Source organism: Lutjanus erythropterus, chromosome 3 (assembly GCF_056507025.1).
Source record: "Lutjanus erythropterus isolate fLutEry1 chromosome 3, fLutEry1.hap2, whole genome shotgun sequence".
Taxonomy (NCBI): Eukaryota; Metazoa; Chordata; class Actinopteri; order Lutjaniformes; family Lutjanidae; genus Lutjanus; species Lutjanus erythropterus.
In genome coordinates this window covers 21,162,034-21,180,764 of record NC_139319.1, presented here as the reverse complement: position 1 = coordinate 21,180,764, position 18,731 = coordinate 21,162,034, and the positions used below count along the sequence as shown (strand labels likewise).

The window sequence follows — 18,731 nt, the reverse complement described above, 5'->3', positions numbered from 1 at the left end:
CATATATATATATATATATACTGACTAGAGCTTTCTATATCCATGGCTGTTTTTAATCTGTTCTTTTTTATCCAAATCACAGCACACAACACAACTGCTGCAAGCTATATGACCTTCATGTGTATTAGGCTCTTAGAATAATGTGGAAAGCACGTCTGCAAATGTCAGTTGTTATGTCTGTGCAGATCTGTCTGTTCATTGGCATTTAAGGCTAAAATAAGAATGAAATATGTACAAGGTTTAAGATGGTGTCATTAACGGAAAATCAGAGGGAGAAGAAGAGAGAAGATAAGGAGGCAAGAAGAAGCTTCAGCTGCAAAAATGGTAGCAGTTTAGTCCTTGTATTGGGAGTCAAGGACTTATGAAAAATCTGCAGGGACTTCTGTTATTATGCAGACAAATGAGAGGGATTAGTGAGGGGCAAATTTAACCTTGAAAAAGACCCAAAATCTCCAAATAAATCAGTGCACTGATCCAGCTGTTTTAGTGTGTGATAAGATAACGCAGGCTGATATTGCCATTTGAGGATCTACCTGATTACCAAACCCTGATGACAGTTTGTTACTAACCATCATGCACTAAAACAGGACTTCTCAAAGTGTAATTTTTTCTGTTTTGAAATTAATTATCTGTTGATTAATACATTGTTAATAATGTTGAATACATGGTGTAGCACTGGCTGGAGATCATTCACAGCAAATCTGTCACTAGATACAGTATTAATGTGGATTAATGTATTTCTTTATCATTGACAATCATTCCATTTTCCTTAAACAATTGAATGCATTAATCAGTAATTGATTAATAATTAATAAGATCCAAAACGCATGTGTCTTTCTCAGATTAAACCTTATTTAAAAAATTTTAGCAGCACATTGGTTATGTGAAACATTAATTCATGAAGAATAAACAGAAACATTAAGTTCACACATTAACTTTGCACAGGAGAATTTGCTGTCAGCTCCTAAATCAGCTCCATTTGTCTACAGCTATTTTAAATGTAGTCATAAGAATATGTCTGAATCAGAAATAAACAGATTGTCTGAGATATGTCTGCTTGGATTTCATGCTGTCCTGTCATGTGTTGTCAATTAATCGCTTGTTGATTGTATATTACTTAAATTTTAACTGAGCTTATTAATACCATTTTGTTATCACCAATCATTCTGAACCTCTAACCTTACATAAGAATCAAAATGTGTCAAAATGACTCCTTTGAGTCATAAGTTTGAGAGCCACTGCATTAAAAAAATATCAGAATGTTCTTTTGCCTTTAGCCCTGCAGCTGATATTGATTAAATATTTAAATTAGGTTGGTTAATTACTAATAATCTGAAATTATTTCTTTGCAATGGTCAGTGTCAGCTGTTAGTTGAGCTAAAGATCCATTTGATGACTTAACATTACTTTCATTTGTTACAACTTTATTCCCCCAAATCATTCCAGGTGTTTTTCCATCCCGTCAGCCAAGGATAAGTGGAATTTTATGGTCCATTTTTAACTATGCTTATTATCGTTCTCTCCACTGCTCGTAGAGGTTGTGTGTTGGTGAGAACTGTCCACAAGTCTTGACTGCATTATGCAGTAATGTGTGTGTTGGTTGTTGGAAAGCGGAGTGGGGGGGAGTTTACAAGTCTCCTGTGGCATTAAGTTTATGATGGTTCCAGTCAGTGAAGGGTTGGCAAGACTCTGCACCAAAGAAAGAAATATGAGCTCCATACAAAATGAGCCTTATGTTCACACACACACACACATACAAACACACACATACAAACACACACACACCTTGTGTATTAATGTTTGATCGAGGTTGTGAATAATTGATGTGTCTTTATTATTTGTCCCTCTGGTGTCCTGCAGTCCTCTTTCTCTCTCTGTTCAGCCCTCCCTCTTTCTTGCTCTCATTAATCCTGTTTTATGTTTGTCTCTCCCTCAGGACGCTGCTGCTTCAGTAAAGCCCTCGTGATTGGATGAAGAGAGAACCACTGACTACCAGTATGGACGTGCTCCATCCTGGAATTTCCCACAATCCTTAGTATTCTGGTAAGTAGCAACTGTAAAAGGCCTTTTTTTCAAGTCAACATGTTTTTAACGTAAAAATAGGCTTTTGTAATCCCTCCAAGCTTTTTGAAATTGTTGCTCTCTGTCATAACTGAAAACACAGGACTGGTTCTGCTTTCATTATTTACGAGCATTGCTGTTGGTGTTGCCCATAATCATGGGATAGTATTCAGACATGTTAACAGTATGGTATTTGAATACATTTAGAGCATCATTTTAGTTTGGGTAAAAACAAACTAAGCTTTGTTAGGATGTCACGATATGCTAAGATAATCAGAGTGAATACACCTCAATAAAGATGCTTATACACCGGACACTTAGAACAACTTAAAACCCTACTAACATCTGGCTTTCATCTTCAATGGGAAAAGGTGCAATTGACATTCAGTCCTGGGTCAAATAACTATAGCAGACGCAGGTATTTGTCATTTCCGATCTGCAGTAATGGAAACATGACACTCAGGTGGACATAGCTAATTTTCACCCATTTTTTGGCAGAGTCAAATGGTTCCTTCCATTCTTAACTATTGCAACTCTTTTGCCACTTTTCCATACACGTGGTGGTTTGACTTGATTCAGTTTGACAATAGGCATCAGCCCAACATGGCAGGGATGAAGGTGTGTCTTTTAACAGAGGCACGCTCATCTTGAGTTGAGAAGCTGTAAAACAGTGGATGAACACATTTAATTCGCTACAAATTATTAACAATAAAAGTTGTCTGTTATTTTGTCATTTGAAAGGTTTTATTATGACACAGCAAAATCAGGAAATGTTAAACTTTATTCCACAAAGATTCAGTTAGAAGCTACAAAAGTACTGAGAACTGAACACACAGATACTTCTAAAAAACCTCTGTCTCTCTGGTCTCCTGCACAGACAGAGCCGATTCTGTGCTCTCACTGCTGCACTCAGAAAATAAAAAACAACAGAGAGGCAAATGCGTCTACTGGCAATGGGAACGTAGTCAATTGCCTGTTTTTAGCAGGTTTAGCCGCATTTTAAAAAACAGCATATACTAATTATAGTGTAAAAACAGTATAACACTTTCTGTTGTATCTTCACAGTAAAAGCTGTCCAAATTCTCTTTTAGTTTGAAGAAACTAAACATTCAGTGGCTGATCATGAGGTACAGTCAATGTGCTTAACATGAGGAACAGTTCTCACCCAACAAACAGAGGTCCCCTTCAGCTGACTTCTTCCTTCTCTGTATATGGTTCTGAATGCCTCTTCTATAATTTTGATTTCTATGGTGTTTGGAGTCCCTTCACTGCCTGCACAGTGTTATGTTGTCACCATAGAAACTGGCTGTAGTTGGGTTCCACGTGGATGAATGTGGTCTCCGAGGGCAACCTAAGAAGTACTCAGGATTCTTTGCATTCTTCTTCTGATCATTTTTTGTACTTTTTTTCTCCCCTCGGTGGTGTTCAGATCTTCAGCTGAGTCTACTGAACCCTGAACCGTGACCAGCACAAGTCTATGACTGACCTCCTGTCAGGTACATCATACACGCACACACATGCTTGCACACATGCTGTCTTTGTGTTCAGTGGCGTTCAGTTGGAATGAAAACCCTCCATGCTCACACCTCCTCATGCTGAGTGGATCCCCATCTTTACTCTGCAGTAGATAGTAATGCTGCAATCCACACTAATCGGAAAAAATAGCAATTTGATTCTATATTTTTGTTATTGTCAACTAATCCCATGAAAAGGCCAAAACCACCCCCACGTTAGTCCTTCTCTCAATACATCCTAGCTTCCTTACCCTGTCTGTGGTTTTCCTGAAACAGCTGAGCACTGTAGTTTTAGCAAACATTACTCAAACAGGAGTAAATAGTGTTTTTGTAAGGATCTATTTTCAGCTGAGGATTTGGTGTGTTTGCAAATATTTGCAGCCCTAGAAAAGTGTGGGAAATCTACTCAAAATAACACAGACCTATGTACTGTATCAGGCTTTGATTATATAGGCAATACTTGGATAGTAGGATCAATTCATTATTGATTTTGGTCGTTTCTGGGGATTTGGAGAACTGATATCACCAGAGATTGATGATTAATTCAGTAGATTTGAGTTGACCTGTGCCTGATAAAAGCTCTCCTATGTTTAATTACATCTCTGTGATAGTGCAAACTGAACCAGAAAGAAAATAGCCACAGGGTTCTGTATTGTTTAACTGCTACTATAGCATTTTTTCCAATGAAGTTTAAATATTAATAGTAAACGCTGTATATTTTGCCTGCATGGACACATTTCTTTACACCTTTAATGATTGCAAACTTGCACAGCTGTTCTGTAAATCTTGTTATGCACTGGGCAAATAACGAATAGAAACTGCCCCCTCATGTACAGTATTTACAAAAATCTGTGTCTCATCTCATCTGATGCTATAGCAGTTCTTAATTGGTTATGTTTATCTTAATATGTTGTATTTATGTTTTAAGCTGAATGGGTCTTTTCTCTTACACTGTTTGTTGTTGATGTGAGAATGTTATTTGTTTATTTGACCTCCTTCCTTTTGAATTACAGTGCAAGAATAGCTGATATAATTTAAAATGACCCTTTCCTAAGCCTCCCCACCCACCTCCACCCCTAGTTACTGTCGCTACATCTGTCAAGCTTTCCAGTTTGGGACTGTACATCTGTGGTTTACAGTGATAATAGGAGGCAGCTGTAAAGGTAGAATCAGTAGGATTTGTCTGAGCTGTTTGTAAACGCACCAGAAAGTAAATACAGTAAATACAGACACTACCACACACTTCTAGTGGGTCATAGGTGATGATTGGCAGGGATTATTGTTATGAGTCTATACATTGTTTTTAGGGAAATGTTGTATATTATACATTTCAGCACTGAAATTTAAGGTAATTGGTCATTTTTATGGACTCATTTCTCATGACTGGATTTTGGTGGCTAAAATGATGACTCTTGTTAACAGATTTAATAAGTGTAGCTAGCTATTTAAGCTACTGCTGATGCTTAAAACTCTGCAAGTGAGCTGAGAAGTCCATCTCCAGCAGACTTTTGTTTCCACTTGACACATTTTAAAGCAAGAACCCTGTTAAAGGGTGTGAGATATGTAAAGTTACTAAACGACTACATGCATGATATAGGTTAAGGTTAATGCTAGAAGACTGAGGCTAAAGCTACATCCTAGCAAATGTTGGTCAGATGGTGAAATACAAGATGTATATGGATACAATAGACCACAGAAACACTAATTTCGGAAAAGCAAATGCAAAGAATAGATAAAGTGCAGCTGACCTTGAGATGGTCACCCAGCCAGACCAGCTGAACAATGATAGCCAAAGGATGAGAGCTATGCTAACCCATCTCAGACCTCAGAGAGTGAGCCAGAGAGAGATGCGTTGTCATCATCGTCCTTATCCTCGTCAAACCCCCACATAACAAATTCCAAATTTAACCCCTGGGAATAAGCCAATGAGTTTTGCAATTGCACCGATATCTAACACAAGTTTGGCTGGAGGTAATGTTACCTAGTTACAGTTGCTAATCTTTGATTGGACAGTTGCTGTTTGAAGGAGGGGCTTAGCAACGGGTCAGTTGTAGTTGTTTAAATATAATAACCTCCTGTACTCCTCTTCTTCTTCCAGGTGATCTGTCTTGTGCGACGATGATGTCAGTAGATGTGACCAATCACAATGGCCCTGCTGCCACTCCTCCCACTTCGCTCAGCCTTCGCTCCTCACACAACCAGCTACTCAGCAGCGATGTCATCAAACAGGGCTCCGCTACGCCTCCCAAGTGTCGCAAAAAGTACGCACTTACCAGTATCCAGGCTGCCATGGGCCTCGGAGAAGCAGTGCCCTCTTCATCATCACCTTCATCATCCCCATCTCAGTCTTCAACCCCCAACAATCCCAAACTAGCCAAGAACGGAGTCAACCAGCTCCGTAAGGCTGGTCAGGATCACAACAAAAACACAACTGGCCCTGAAACAACAGACCTGGAGTGTAATTCTGACACTGCAGCAGATGACCTCAATGTCAACACAGCCGAGGAGTATGATAGTCATACTCTAACCAATAATGACCGAGAGGATGATGTCATAAAGCTGGATGTTGAACTGCACCCAGACTCTGATGGTGAAGCAGAGGCCGAGCAGAAAACTGAATCGGACATAGACTGTAACATTAACACGACTGTGGAGCTCAAACTGAACGGCAACACCACAGATCTGGGCTTTGACTTGAACATTGAGGCGGAGGAGAGTGATGACATCAGCATCCTGTCTGAGAAGGAAATGATGTCAAAGATGAAGATTGAGGAAGACGGAGACGAAGTGGTAGTGGAAGAGCAGGAGAAAGAGGAGAAGAAGCCTTTACTGATGATACAAAGTGAATCTCCTGTGAAGAACCGCAAAGTTTCTTCAGGCCTGGAGCTCATCTCTGACCTCCACTCCAACCTCAAGCTCCTCAAATCAGGCAAGGACTCTCCAGTGCCTCCTCCTCCCTCCCCACCCAGGCAAGCAAGCCCAGAGGACACGCCCCTGCTCTCCGTGGCCTCCTGCTCCTCCTCTTCGTCGTCCTCTCCAGAGACAAAGAAGGATAGAAGGACTGGTGCAAAGACAGACTGTGCTTTGAACCGCATCCAGAATCTGAACCCCAGTGACGAAGAGTTGAGTTGGACCACGCTGTCCCAGGAAAGCAACTCTCCAGAGGAGACAGGTACACATTAATGCACATGAAACACAATGCAAAAGGTTTATTACAGTAAACCTCAACAACTACTATCATTTACTGATGTTTTGCATAGTTTTCATCTGAGTGTGTGTCAGCTACTCTGCTGTTTTTTCTGCTGTGTGCTATGTGGTGGTTTCACCGTCCTCTCTGCTGATGACATGTTTCCATTTATGGTGACTGTGTGTGTGTGCGTGTGCATATGCAGAACTCAGACATGGCTGGAACAAAATAACAAACACTGCAGCCTTCACTAAACCTCCCAGAATCCCTTTGGGACAGGAAGTGCCCTTATAACCTCTTGGGTGGTTAGCATGCTAGATCAGCTGCATCCTGTTTCAACCTGTGTCTTGTGCCTGCATGTGTGTGTGAACAGAGCTTGCAGGGTAGTTACAAGTTAATACACAATCTCTAGTTTCCGTTATCTCTCTCTCTCTTAGGCTTTGATGTTTCCTCCTGAGCAGATACTTGAGAAAGAGGAGCCACTTTAGCTCCCTATAATCTTTTGTTTTGTCTTTCATTTTTTCACATTCACGTCATTCATATCATATATGTGCTTTTCCGTGGAAATTCACCGTGATGAAGACGCCATTATTGATTGTGTGTCCTCTCCCTCCCAATATTGATTATATTCAGTCTACTATCGCATAAAACGAAGAAAAGTAGCATTTTTTCCCAAATGAGATTGTGGAACAAGAGAATATTTGTTCTTCTGTCAATCAACTAACATTAATTGACTGATTGTTTCAGCTTTATTGTAAAATGTAGTTACTTTGCAGTAATTTGAAATCTGTTCTGTCTTTTCTGATAACACAGATGTGCTTTAGCTTGACTAAATGTCTTATTTACCACACTAATTATTTGTCAGTGTCATTACCTGACATTGACAAATAGTAAAAGTAAAGTTGTTTTCATTCATTTTTCTGCTTTTTGATATTACAGTGCATACACTAAGGCAAAACTTTTAGAATTTTATGAGTAAAGTGTAGAAATTCTTGTGAGTCATCACCTCTGTTGTGGGCCTCTGCTTTCTTAATCTTACGTGTTGCCTACCTCTGCAAAAGGTCTGTTAAAGTCATTGTATTTCTCTTGTCAGTGTTATGTAAAAGTTTATTTGGGCCCTTAAAAGTCTCTGCCTTGTGCTTTGTTGTAAGACATATGAAACACATCCATCTTGTCTAGAGCTGCAGCCCTGACCTCTGACATAAGCCCAGCTGTAAACCATCTTCTCAGTCTGTGAGAGTTGCAGCCCTCCGAGTTGTTGAGCTTTGTTGCTGCTTTTTTTTTTTTCCCAGAATGCCTCTCTTGCTTCTAGCTCTCTGATGACTCACTGTCCCTTTCGAATTGAAGGCAGCATCTGTGTATTTCATTTCTCTACAAGTAGCAGCAGCTTGTGTGCTACACTGTTGCTGCAGCATAGAATTTACATTCCATTTGTTCTTTGGTCCTGGTGTCTTCTTCCTTGTCTTTGTCTAAATGTCATTCCAAAATGATAATCCTCTCGTGGGACGGCCTTATGTTTTGTGCAGATCAATGTGTGTACGAATTGATGAGTCGAGGAAGAGGGACAAAAAGTAGGTGTGAGTGGTGCTGTAATCTTTAGTTAAAATATATTGTCCTCCAAGGGTTTGCTGAAGAGTCGATAATCATGCTGGCATCATTCATGTTGAATTTATCAATATGTAACGCGTAGTCTTGCATACTGCTGTGCCCTCCCTTCTTCTGTTGCACTCATATTGACAAAGCCGTGTTGTTTTCCCAGGTGTGTGTCAGATTCCTCTGTGGATGTTGCGGGTTAGAGGGCCAATATGACACTGCCTTCACACAGAGAAGCCAAAACACACACACACACACAGACATGCTGAGTGGAGGAAGGTCAGTTAAAGAGGTCTTTTGCATTCTCACACAGCAACATGCACTGTAACACTTGCGAGGGAACATGAGTTGAATGTGGATAAGTGGACAACAGCAACATGTGAAGTCCTGAGCCTGGTTGTATAAACCACTCAGGCTAAGATTTACCCTAAAATGTAATCTAAGGATGCCTTAGGAAAAAATGATTTGCACAAAATAGGGCTGGGTAATATGTACCAAATTTGCATACAATGTCCATAGTGAAACATTGACAATGGACGTTGACTTGCCAACCAGGTCTTTTTTGAGAGCAACCTCTGACTGTCTCACTCATACAGATACAGACATGATAAGGCAATGCAGCAATTAGCCGCAGGGTTGTGTGACATTGTGTGGGGGTATGTATATGTGCTTAGAACATAACCGCTGTTAAACAATCAGGAAATAACATTTTATTTCTCTTATTCACCCTCTTTCTTGCTCCAAATGGTCCCTCACCCCATTCAGTCCATACCATGGTCGACCACAATTGCATTCAACAAGAGACAGAGCTGCGCACAGAAGAGGGTCTTGGGTTTACCTAGTTGATCAATTTTAATAAGATAATAATCAACGGGGTTTGTAACATGAGTGCAATCAGCAACAGCTCCTTTTTACTTTCTCCCCCACATCATAAACGTAATGAAACTCCTGTCTTACGGCAGATCTGAGGGGACACACTACCTCAAATGCTGAAGGCTTTTAAATCACAATGCTAAGATTGTGGCGGTCTCAGTGGTCGATGACTGTCAGATTGATGATGACATTGTCCATTGGCCTAACCGTAGAATAAAATCATTCTTAAGATGTCTTAGGAAAACCCTTAATATCTAAGTGTTTGCCCTCAGCTACTCAAGTATTCCCCTATGTGTTGTTACAAAGGCCATGATGACCATTTTCCTCAGAAAATTTAAGGGATCCATAACGGTACCTTAAATGTGAAATAATGTGTGAAAAAATGGCTGAATTTATGGTGATCAAAGAGGATGAGGAGATACCACGGCATATATTTCAGTACAAGGAAAGCCCACTGTACACTATGAGCTAGGAACTTGTTTGAGAGTTTAGATTTGATGTTAGCGCTACCAACTTTGTAGCTAGCTGATGTGCTTTCTTGCTGTCACAACAATATTTTCATATTTCATTAAGACTAAGGAGTGTTTGGGCTTATAATCCAAAGAAAGGCAGTAAATCTTTATATTTGGGAAGCTGGAACCAGCGGATGCTTGACATCTTTGCTTGAAAAGTGCCGGAATTGATGTATGATTGTCAAAATGGTTGGCAATAGGGCTGCACGATATTGGAAAAAACTGACATTGCGATTTTTTTTTAACCCTGCGATATATATTGCGATATGAAAAAATATAGGAATTTTCACCAGATGACTTGAATAGCACTTTATGTTACTGCTGCCATCTTGTGGACAATTAACCTGCACTGATCTTGTGACTCACTGCATATGCAGGGGCGTGGTCTGCTTTGGCAAACTGATTAAGAACGATTGTGATTGGTGGATCGCTGCGCGCAGTGTGTGTCAGGTACCCTTGAAATTAGATGATTTCGTTTGCCTCCTACATTGCAGGACCTGTGATGTGACTATTGCGCACACGTACATTGCGATGACAATGCTCAAACGATACATTGTGCAGCTCTAGTTGGCATTTCATTTTCCTCTGATCAACTGTTTGATTAATTGACTAACTAATCTTTGCAGTGCCTTGGTTCATCATGTCAGGGTTAGGGGTTGAGGATTAAGGGTGGGGGAAATACTTGATTCTTAGATGTATCGCGATGCAGACCTGGAAGATTCTGAATCGATGTATAAATGTCAAAATTTGATTCTCTAAAAGTCAATTTGACGGAGTGAAAAGGGCAGAGTTCAGCTGTGAGGGCAGCAGAGCACCCTGACCAATTACAGCGTGCACACGGTGTAGTGTCATCAGCAGTTAACATCTTCTCAAAAGGCATCATTTGCAATCATGTTTTGCTTTAGTTTCTGAATAATTGAATTTGTGAGACGGATGTGAAAACTTCTTGCCATCACGCAGAGACGTTAAGATGTTCACGGAGCAGAGCAGCGGTCAGCTATAACAAATGAAAGTGGCCGAGTGACACACACCTTGGCAATTAACAACTTCAGCAAACTTTGTGATGAGGAAAACAAGTCTCTGCTCAGTCTGCTTAGTTCCATCATAAAAACTCTGTACCTGCTCTGCATGTTGGATAGCGAGGTCTTTCCTCAGAGCTGTCAGTGCAGCAGAGGGGCTGCTCTCCACTGCTGGAGACAACGTGACTAACACCACACACAGCAAAATGCTCTGGTTGACTGAACATGAGCAGCTGCAGATAAATACAGTCTAACCCACACCCTATGACTTAAAAGTTTATAATTTTGATGCATCAAGATGCATCGAGAATCATTTTATCATTGAATCATATCCCTCTGAATCATAATCAAATCATGAAGTATCCAGAGATTCCCACCCCTAGTGGCGATGGAATGGGTTGGAGGGAAGAAAACAAGGGAAGTGGGGGCAAAGAAACTGTTGTGTTATGTTTTGCATTGTGTCACTTTTGTGAGTGTAATACTACCTCTCCTATCTCATATGAACAATAGTTCATAAAATGTTTTACTTTGCATTATGGGCTTGTGCTTTCCTAATCCTTCATGGAGAACAACATTCTGAACTTCTGTTCAGTTTGTCTCTCTTTCTTTGGTCTCTCTTTTTGGTTGTCCTTTTTGGAGACACCAGCTAACACAGGCTAAGTAAGTGTGTTAACTAAATTAGCCAATAACTGACAAACCTGATATCTAGTAACATAAAAGAATGAGTTGGATTAGGTGTAACCATGGTAAATGAAGTACAAATATGCTGTATTAAGACTGTAACTGCTGTGAAAGTCTTAGTCTAAACACTTTTAAGTTTGAGACTTGAGGTGGTTTATGCAACCAGGCACATTTTTGTCAGTCAGATGTCAAGTTCCCTTTTCTATCTTTCTCTCTGTCACCTACTTAATCTTTCCACCCTCTGTGTATCAAAGTCCTCCTCATCACTGTTTTTTCTCCCTTTATCATCCCTACTGTATGTCTTCCTCCCTCTCTGCTCTTCCTCCTCCTTCTCCCCCTTGCACCTCCGCTGGATATGATACTGGATGAAAGATGATCTGGGGGTTGCCAGGACAACCAAGAGAGGCTACAGGGGAGGCGGGAAGGAGGGAGAAAGTGATAAATATAGACATTTGAAGAGGATGAGTGTGCCAAATTTTTTGTCTCTTTCCATGTGCCTGTGTTTGTTTGAGGACAGGAAAGGGAGGGCAGGCTTATTTGAGCTGTTGATGCTCCAGATAGAGGGAGGAGAGAAAACAACAGTAACCATAGCTCAGCTGCAGGGGATACACAACCTCCATCGTTCTATCTCTCTCTCTGTTCTTGCTTGCATTCCCCCCTTCATTCACTCTTTTCTCCCCCTCTTCTCTGCCTCTCTTTTCACGTCATGATCTCTCTGCCTCTCAGCCTCAATGTGTCTCCCTCTCTCTCTCCTTCTCTCCTTTTCTCCTCACCCCCTCTCTTGCAGTGCCCCCCCCCTCTGCTCTCTCCTTTTCTCTTTCAATCTCTGTCTGGGGTTCTCTCTGTGGTTACAGCACTTGCTTTTGCTATATGAGAGGCAGCTAGCTAACTATGATGCTGGGGAAAGACTACATGCTGGCCATTGTGATTGTCAATTACGAGGGTAGGTGCATCTGTCGGAGTCGGCTGAAAACTCCACCATGGAGTTAGAGTTCGAATGCTGTCTGAGTGTGTGTGTGCATGTCTGTCTGTGTGTTTGTGAGTGTGTGCACAAGTGTATGTGCACGGGGATGAAGTTTGTCAACGTAATGTTATTTTTCTCTAAATGTCTATGGTCTGTGCATGCTGTATTTGTGTGTGTGCATCGGTCTGGTCGTGGTAGTGTGTGTATGGTGTCATTTGCAAGAGATAACGTGTGTATGTATGTGTTTTGCTCCAGAATCTGACTGCTTCTCCCTTCCCCCTCTGCCTAACTCTGCTCTGGCATGGAGCTGCATGCTAACCGAGGCTAACTGCTACGTAGCTCCACTGAGGCTCCTTCCCCTGAGCTGCATAGGTGCATGCCAGTTGCTAGCCTCTGTGTAAGCATGCTTAAGCTTTTCCTTCCAATTTCACACTTGCCACGGTGCTTGCAGAGGCTGATGCTGCTAACTTTGAGGCATGATATACCACTCGAGCCAAACCAGGCAGAGATTTCCCTCTCCTCTCCACATGCTTTAATCCACATCCAATTGTCTGTTCATCTCATCCTGGCACCCATTCTGAGTCACCATCTTCCCCCCTCGCTAATACAAGAGACATTTAGGTTCTCTGTGTTGTAGTTTTATAGACTCTGACCTATTTTTTTGCTCATAAAAGACTGCAATTCCCAAAAGGCACTGCTTCCTAGCTCCTTGCTCTAAAGCACAGTCTTAAGCCTCAAGGGATGTCTGATTGTGCTAAGAAGGCATGTTAGCATTTTGTTAAGGTTTGTGAGTGATTTCTGGCCCATTAAATAAACTAAGTGGAACAAAATAACGTACATCTGCATGTCTTCATGTGTGCCTGTAAGTGTCTGAATTCCATCTCAATCTGGACCAACCCAGTCGTCATGTTGACATATGGCCTGCTGTCATGGCGACAGGCCCATGGGCTGTGTTTCATCAGCATGGTCAGCAGTTTGAGAAGTCTTTGCGGTCACACACACACATATACATACACAACTACACACAAATACACACAGCACCAACTGACCAGTCCCTCAGAGCTTATATCACCTTTATGAGTTGCTACATCACCTAATGCAGTTTCAGATCATCTTTACTACCTCTGCCACTACATCAACTTCACACACACGAAGAGGCCATCAATAGTTGCTGTGTGTGTGTGTGTGTACACACGCTTCAGCTGGCTTGACTGTCAGGAAACCACAGCCTTCAGATGAGTTGATGTTTAGTGCAAGATTGAGAGAAGAAAGTGTGATATAAGTACTCTGATTCCATTTCCACTTCCATTCCATTTCTGTGTGTGTATATATGTGTGTGTTTTCAAGGTAACTGCTGAATTTCATCTACATCTATCCCTGCCCAGTAAATTATGGTAATAGCCATCTGCTCTACATACTCTCTATATACTGTTGCTGTCTTCTGTTAGGGAGGGTAAGTTTAAATTTTACATAAATCCATGCATACTGAGGCAGTACATCAAGTTAATCAATCTGTGGGATTTTCTGGCTTTCAAATTACAGTGAGGGCCAGACCATGGTAATATCACTTTAAAAGGAGATTATTAATCTCAGTGGGACTTTCCTGAATAAATGAAGTTTAATAGTTTGTACAGGATTTTATTAATTTAGTTTTAACATTATTACTCCTTCCTCTTCATTCAGTTGGACATGGAGTAATGGAATGTTTTGTGTATAGAACCAATCACAATATTTGTTTACAATAACTTCTGGGTATTAGTCATACAGTATTCCTTCATTTCCATCACTGGCAATGTCTAATCAACTTTGTAATGTACAGAAGCTATAAGCAGGCTGGAAAAAGAAGAGTTGGTACTTATTGATCTTGAAAAACAAATGGTACAAATGATATAGTCCCCCATTTAGCCTTACTCTGGTTTTGTTGCCTCCTGAAATAATTTCCATATCCACTGTTTTGACTTCAATGTTAAAAATCTGCCATAGAAATCTCTTTGACCTCCATCTATAGCGTGTGTGTGTGTAATTAAATCCAACATTAGTGAGACAATCTGGCTTGTGGCATCATTATAGACCACTAATTATCTATCCATTTCTAGACTATATGTCTTGTATTTAAGACATAACTTCTGATTTATGAGCTGATTAACAAAATGTAAATTATAGAACACAGAATGAATATACACCCATGGAAATGAGAGAACAGATTTGTATGATACTGGCTTCAGAGAAGCTAATACAATTGCTAGGACCACAGAATAATAAGTCCTCATTTGTGTCATGTCAAATAAAAAACTATGTAGTTTAATTCTGCTTTGGTCTTGCTCATTGGGACTGCATCTGACATCTATTTGAATGTTCTAAATGTGAGAGGAATGCTTATGCCTGTGTGTGTTTTTCTGTATATATTCAGGAGCTGAATGTTTAAGGTATGTGCGTGGGTGTGTTGTGCAAATGCAACAACAGTTGTCAACAAGTTTTACTCAGTTGTTTTCTATTGAAAGATACGGCTGTTAAATGACAGCTGCAGCAGATGATGGTAATCCCACTCAGCTGTTCATATCGTTCAGTATAAGAGTGTCTGAGGGTTAACTTCCATTTCACAGAGGTCAGTTTGATTGTATGGAAGAAAAATCAGTACTCTGTTTATATACAGTCAATTATAAAAGATGGCAGTCAGTTTAACAAATTTGCCATTTTTTTCTCATTGATATCAATAAACCATTCAAATACGTGTGCTTTTCTAACAGATATCTGGAGTGAGCAGTCATTCCAGACAGACCCTGACCTGCCTCCAGGATGGAAGAAGATCACAGACATGGCTGGTATCTACTACTGGCACATTCCTACAGGCACCACCCAGTGGGAGAGGCCTGCCACCCGCCCAGCACCCCCTGGACAGACAGAGACCCAGGCCCTGGGTGACCACACAGCAACCACACCACGTAAACACTCCCTGGGCTCACTCAGCCCCTCACCCACTCCTGACCACGAGGTGAGTGACAGAACAACCAACAGACATTTTAGGTCTCACATAAATTTTACCTTGACCGTTTGAACTGTCAGTTAACTGTGGTTATGTGTGACGTTCTGTTAAACTGTGATCACCCAAGATGGTTTTAGTGATTGTAGCAGTTTCAGTCTTTCTGGCAGTGGTCAGACTCCGACCAACTGTGGTCTGAAGTCTGAAGAGAATCTGTCCACAATGCGAAGACATGATGAGGAACAATGGGGGGAAACAATGAAGTCACAGACTTTAATTAACCCCAAAATAATGAAGTCAAATACAAGCATATGCTGGGCAGTATGTGAATATGAAAAAACTAATATAACTGTTATTGTCATATGACTGCAATGCAATTAAGTTGAAAATTAAAATCCTCATTATTAGTCTTGATTGTGTCTATAACTCATTCTCGCAATTGGAAATGCCTCTTATAAAATGAAAATATTTATTTGAAAGCTTCTGATGAGCATAAATAAACAAACTTGCACACAGCAGAAAATGAATACAAGGAACATGATGCTGGGCGCTCAGTTGCCAGTTTATTAGGTCCCATTTCATTTAATTCTTGTCAACATGATATCTCAAGAACGCCTTGACAAAATGTATTTTTATATTTAGTGCAAACATCCTCTTGGACTGAAGGATGAACTGATTAGAATTTGGAAGTCAAAGGTCAAGGTCATTGTGACCTTCTAACAATCGTTTTTGGCCATAACTTAAAAACTCATTTGCTAATTAATAACAAAATTTCACAAAAATGTCTAATAGGATAAAATGATGAAGCAATTACATTACATTACATTACATGGCTGCAGCCATGTGGAGGATGGATCAGAACCGTGGTACGGAATCAACTGGTTAGCCATTTCATTAATCCTTGAATAGCCAATAATGTTTGTGAAGAGTGAATAACAACATGCACCAATGAAGATGTATTAAATAATATATGTATAAATAATAAGTTTATCATAATTTTTCTTTTTGTGTGTGTCTGTATGCTTGTAGTCGTGCCAGGCAGAGATCTTCTTCAGGGCATCAACTCGTTCAGGCAGCACCACGTCCGACAGCTCAGTGGAGCCTCTCTCCACTCACGAGCCCACCCTCACCACATGTGGATTTGTCAACAGCTGCTACTTTGTAAGTTACCAACAAAAAGATCATTCTGTTTGTACTGTCTGTGGTATTCTGCGCCATATGAAAGAATTATTTCTGGTTATTTTAGTCAGTGTATCTGTCTGGTTTTGTGTAGTCCTCACTGAGATTACTGCAGGATTGGCAGAAATATGCAACAAGACAGCTGCATAAAGAGAGTGAGACAGACGATGAGCTGTCAATACTCCAGTCTAGCAGCAGAATACAGGAACACTGAGTCAATCAATCACTCAATCATGCAGAATGATGGAGAGAAACTGAGAGAGGAAAGGAGATTGATAGAGAGGAGCATGGTGTAGATAAAATATTGATCCAGTGAGAGTAGACTGATGGTGACAGATAGATGTGCCAGACTCTCGATCTGGCACATCTATCTAGAGTATCTGACCTGCAGACTACTGGAGAATTAGCCAGTGACTCAAGAGCCAAAATGGCAGACAGATAAACATGGTGGAGTAAAAATGTCCTCTGAAAGCTCACCATGGAGAGTTTAGTCTTTTTTTAATGCTGCTTCTCTCTCTGTCTCCCTCTCTGTCTCTCCTCAGCCTCGTTCCACATCTCTGCAGGGGATGCCTGATCAAGAGAGTCGCTCTCAGCATCATGAAGATGAGGACAAGGTAAAACTTTCTCATGTTCTGTTTCCTTCCCTACCACCACTCATCTTCTTCTCCTTCAATAGCCTTGAATTGAGCCTAATATTGTTATGTGTGCGTGTGTTCATGCAGGCGTGTGTGTGTGCGTGTATGTGTGTGTGTGTGTGTGCAGCACATACAGAAGAACTTATACCTACAGCATCTGTATGTGTGTATATGTTACTGTATATGTCCACTTGTATCACATACAGTTCAGTGAGTATTGGACAGTGACATGCTTCATTTGGTTGGGCTCTCTGTTTCAGGGAATAGTAGTAGTGGCTTTCTTCTTGGTACATAATTAGATTGGAATTCGAAGCTGAACTATTTCAGATCCATCACATTTATGCTGCTCATATACTTTGAAGAGTTTTGTGATAGACTTTTTAGATTTGTGCTAATTACACTTTGTTAAATATATGCACATGGCTTTGACTTCTTTGACTTCTTCTTCTGTAGTAAAGATGGGAAACAACAGAAAAAGTGTCACTGTCCAAATAAGTACTGACTGTCCTGTATGTCTGTATTGTTCATATTCTACTAATCAAGAATCAATAGATTCTCAGCAGGGAGGTGGATGTTCAATAGGAGCAGAAAACATTTTAAAAGTCCTGATTGACCACTTTTCTTTTTTTTTTTTTTTTGTTCAAGAAATGTTTTGCTAGGTTGCTCCCTATTGCAACAGGCACTTGGTGTGGAGTGAGGTAGTTAGCTAACAGCCTTGTTCTGTCTTCTCTTCCCTTGCTCCCCTCCCACCTTTACCCCCAATCTTTGCCCCACCACTGTGTGTATACGTGTGTGTTTTAACGCTGTACGTAGAAACAGGTGTGGAGTGATTTTGGCGGAAAGATTGATAGTGAAGTGTGGAAGGCAAGTATAATGCACTCAGTGGCAATGAGTTTTGTTCTTGGTCTATCCTCACCCACTCTTTGAGTGTGTGCAGTTATGCATTGTGTGCTACAAACTCACTGCCTGGGCAAAAGCATGTGTGGCTGATGATTCAACATAAATGTAACTGCACCAACCACAGCATTTTGTCATGCCTGATATGTAAAAACAACTCTGTTATTTGGCTGCAGCAACACACTCAACAAGTTGTTTCTTTCTTTACTTACAGTATGTGTTGTCTTTCCCTCCTGCTGGCTCAGATCCGAATGTATTTGATCACACAAATGTTTAAACATGTACAGGTTAACGTTCTCTCCTTGATGCAGCATGCCCCATTACACATAACACACCAACGCCATTTCTCCATTCAGCAAGCCCATACTGCCCACACTTGGATGCATGCTGGCATAAACTGTGTGGGGTCAAAATATTTACATTTGTTTCTGCCAGGTTTGTGTCTTATGAGCCCTTCTCCCACATGCCCTGTAACCCGCGAATGTTATTGCAGCAATATGTATGTGTAATGATGAACATGAGCCAATCTGATTTTTCATTCCTTTGAAAAACATGCAATTCTCTGAGTCGAAATGTTCTGTAGGTCTTAAACAGAATAAGCAATTCAGTCATAAAGAGACAATGCAGTTTTTTGTC

The 18,731-nt window shown here is 40.6% G+C and overlaps 1 protein-coding gene across 4 annotated transcripts in view; it reads left to right on the top strand.

Moving 5' to 3' along the window:
• Positions 1-18,731, top strand: part of apbb2b (amyloid beta (A4) precursor protein-binding, family B, member 2b) — a 59,298-nt gene that overhangs the window by 21,178 nt on the left and 19,389 nt on the right. For 2 of the 4 annotated variants that reach the window (XM_084715368.1, XM_084715367.1), the window contains exons 2-8: positions 1,937-2,043; positions 3,491-3,557; positions 5,674-6,747; positions 15,152-15,396; positions 16,414-16,545; positions 17,106-17,177; positions 18,012-18,062. In XM_084715368.1, the coding sequence (XP_084571494.1) occupies positions 3,539-3,557; positions 5,674-6,747; positions 15,152-15,396; positions 16,414-16,545; positions 17,106-17,177; positions 18,012-18,062 (1,593 nt within the window). In that variant the 5' untranslated portion in view covers positions 1,937-2,043; positions 3,491-3,538. The remainder of the gene's footprint in view (positions 1-1,936; positions 2,044-3,490; positions 3,558-5,673; positions 6,748-15,151; positions 15,397-16,413; positions 16,546-17,105; positions 17,178-18,011; positions 18,063-18,731) is intronic. The other 2 variants (XM_084715369.1, XM_084715370.1) reach the window with 2 other exon arrangements.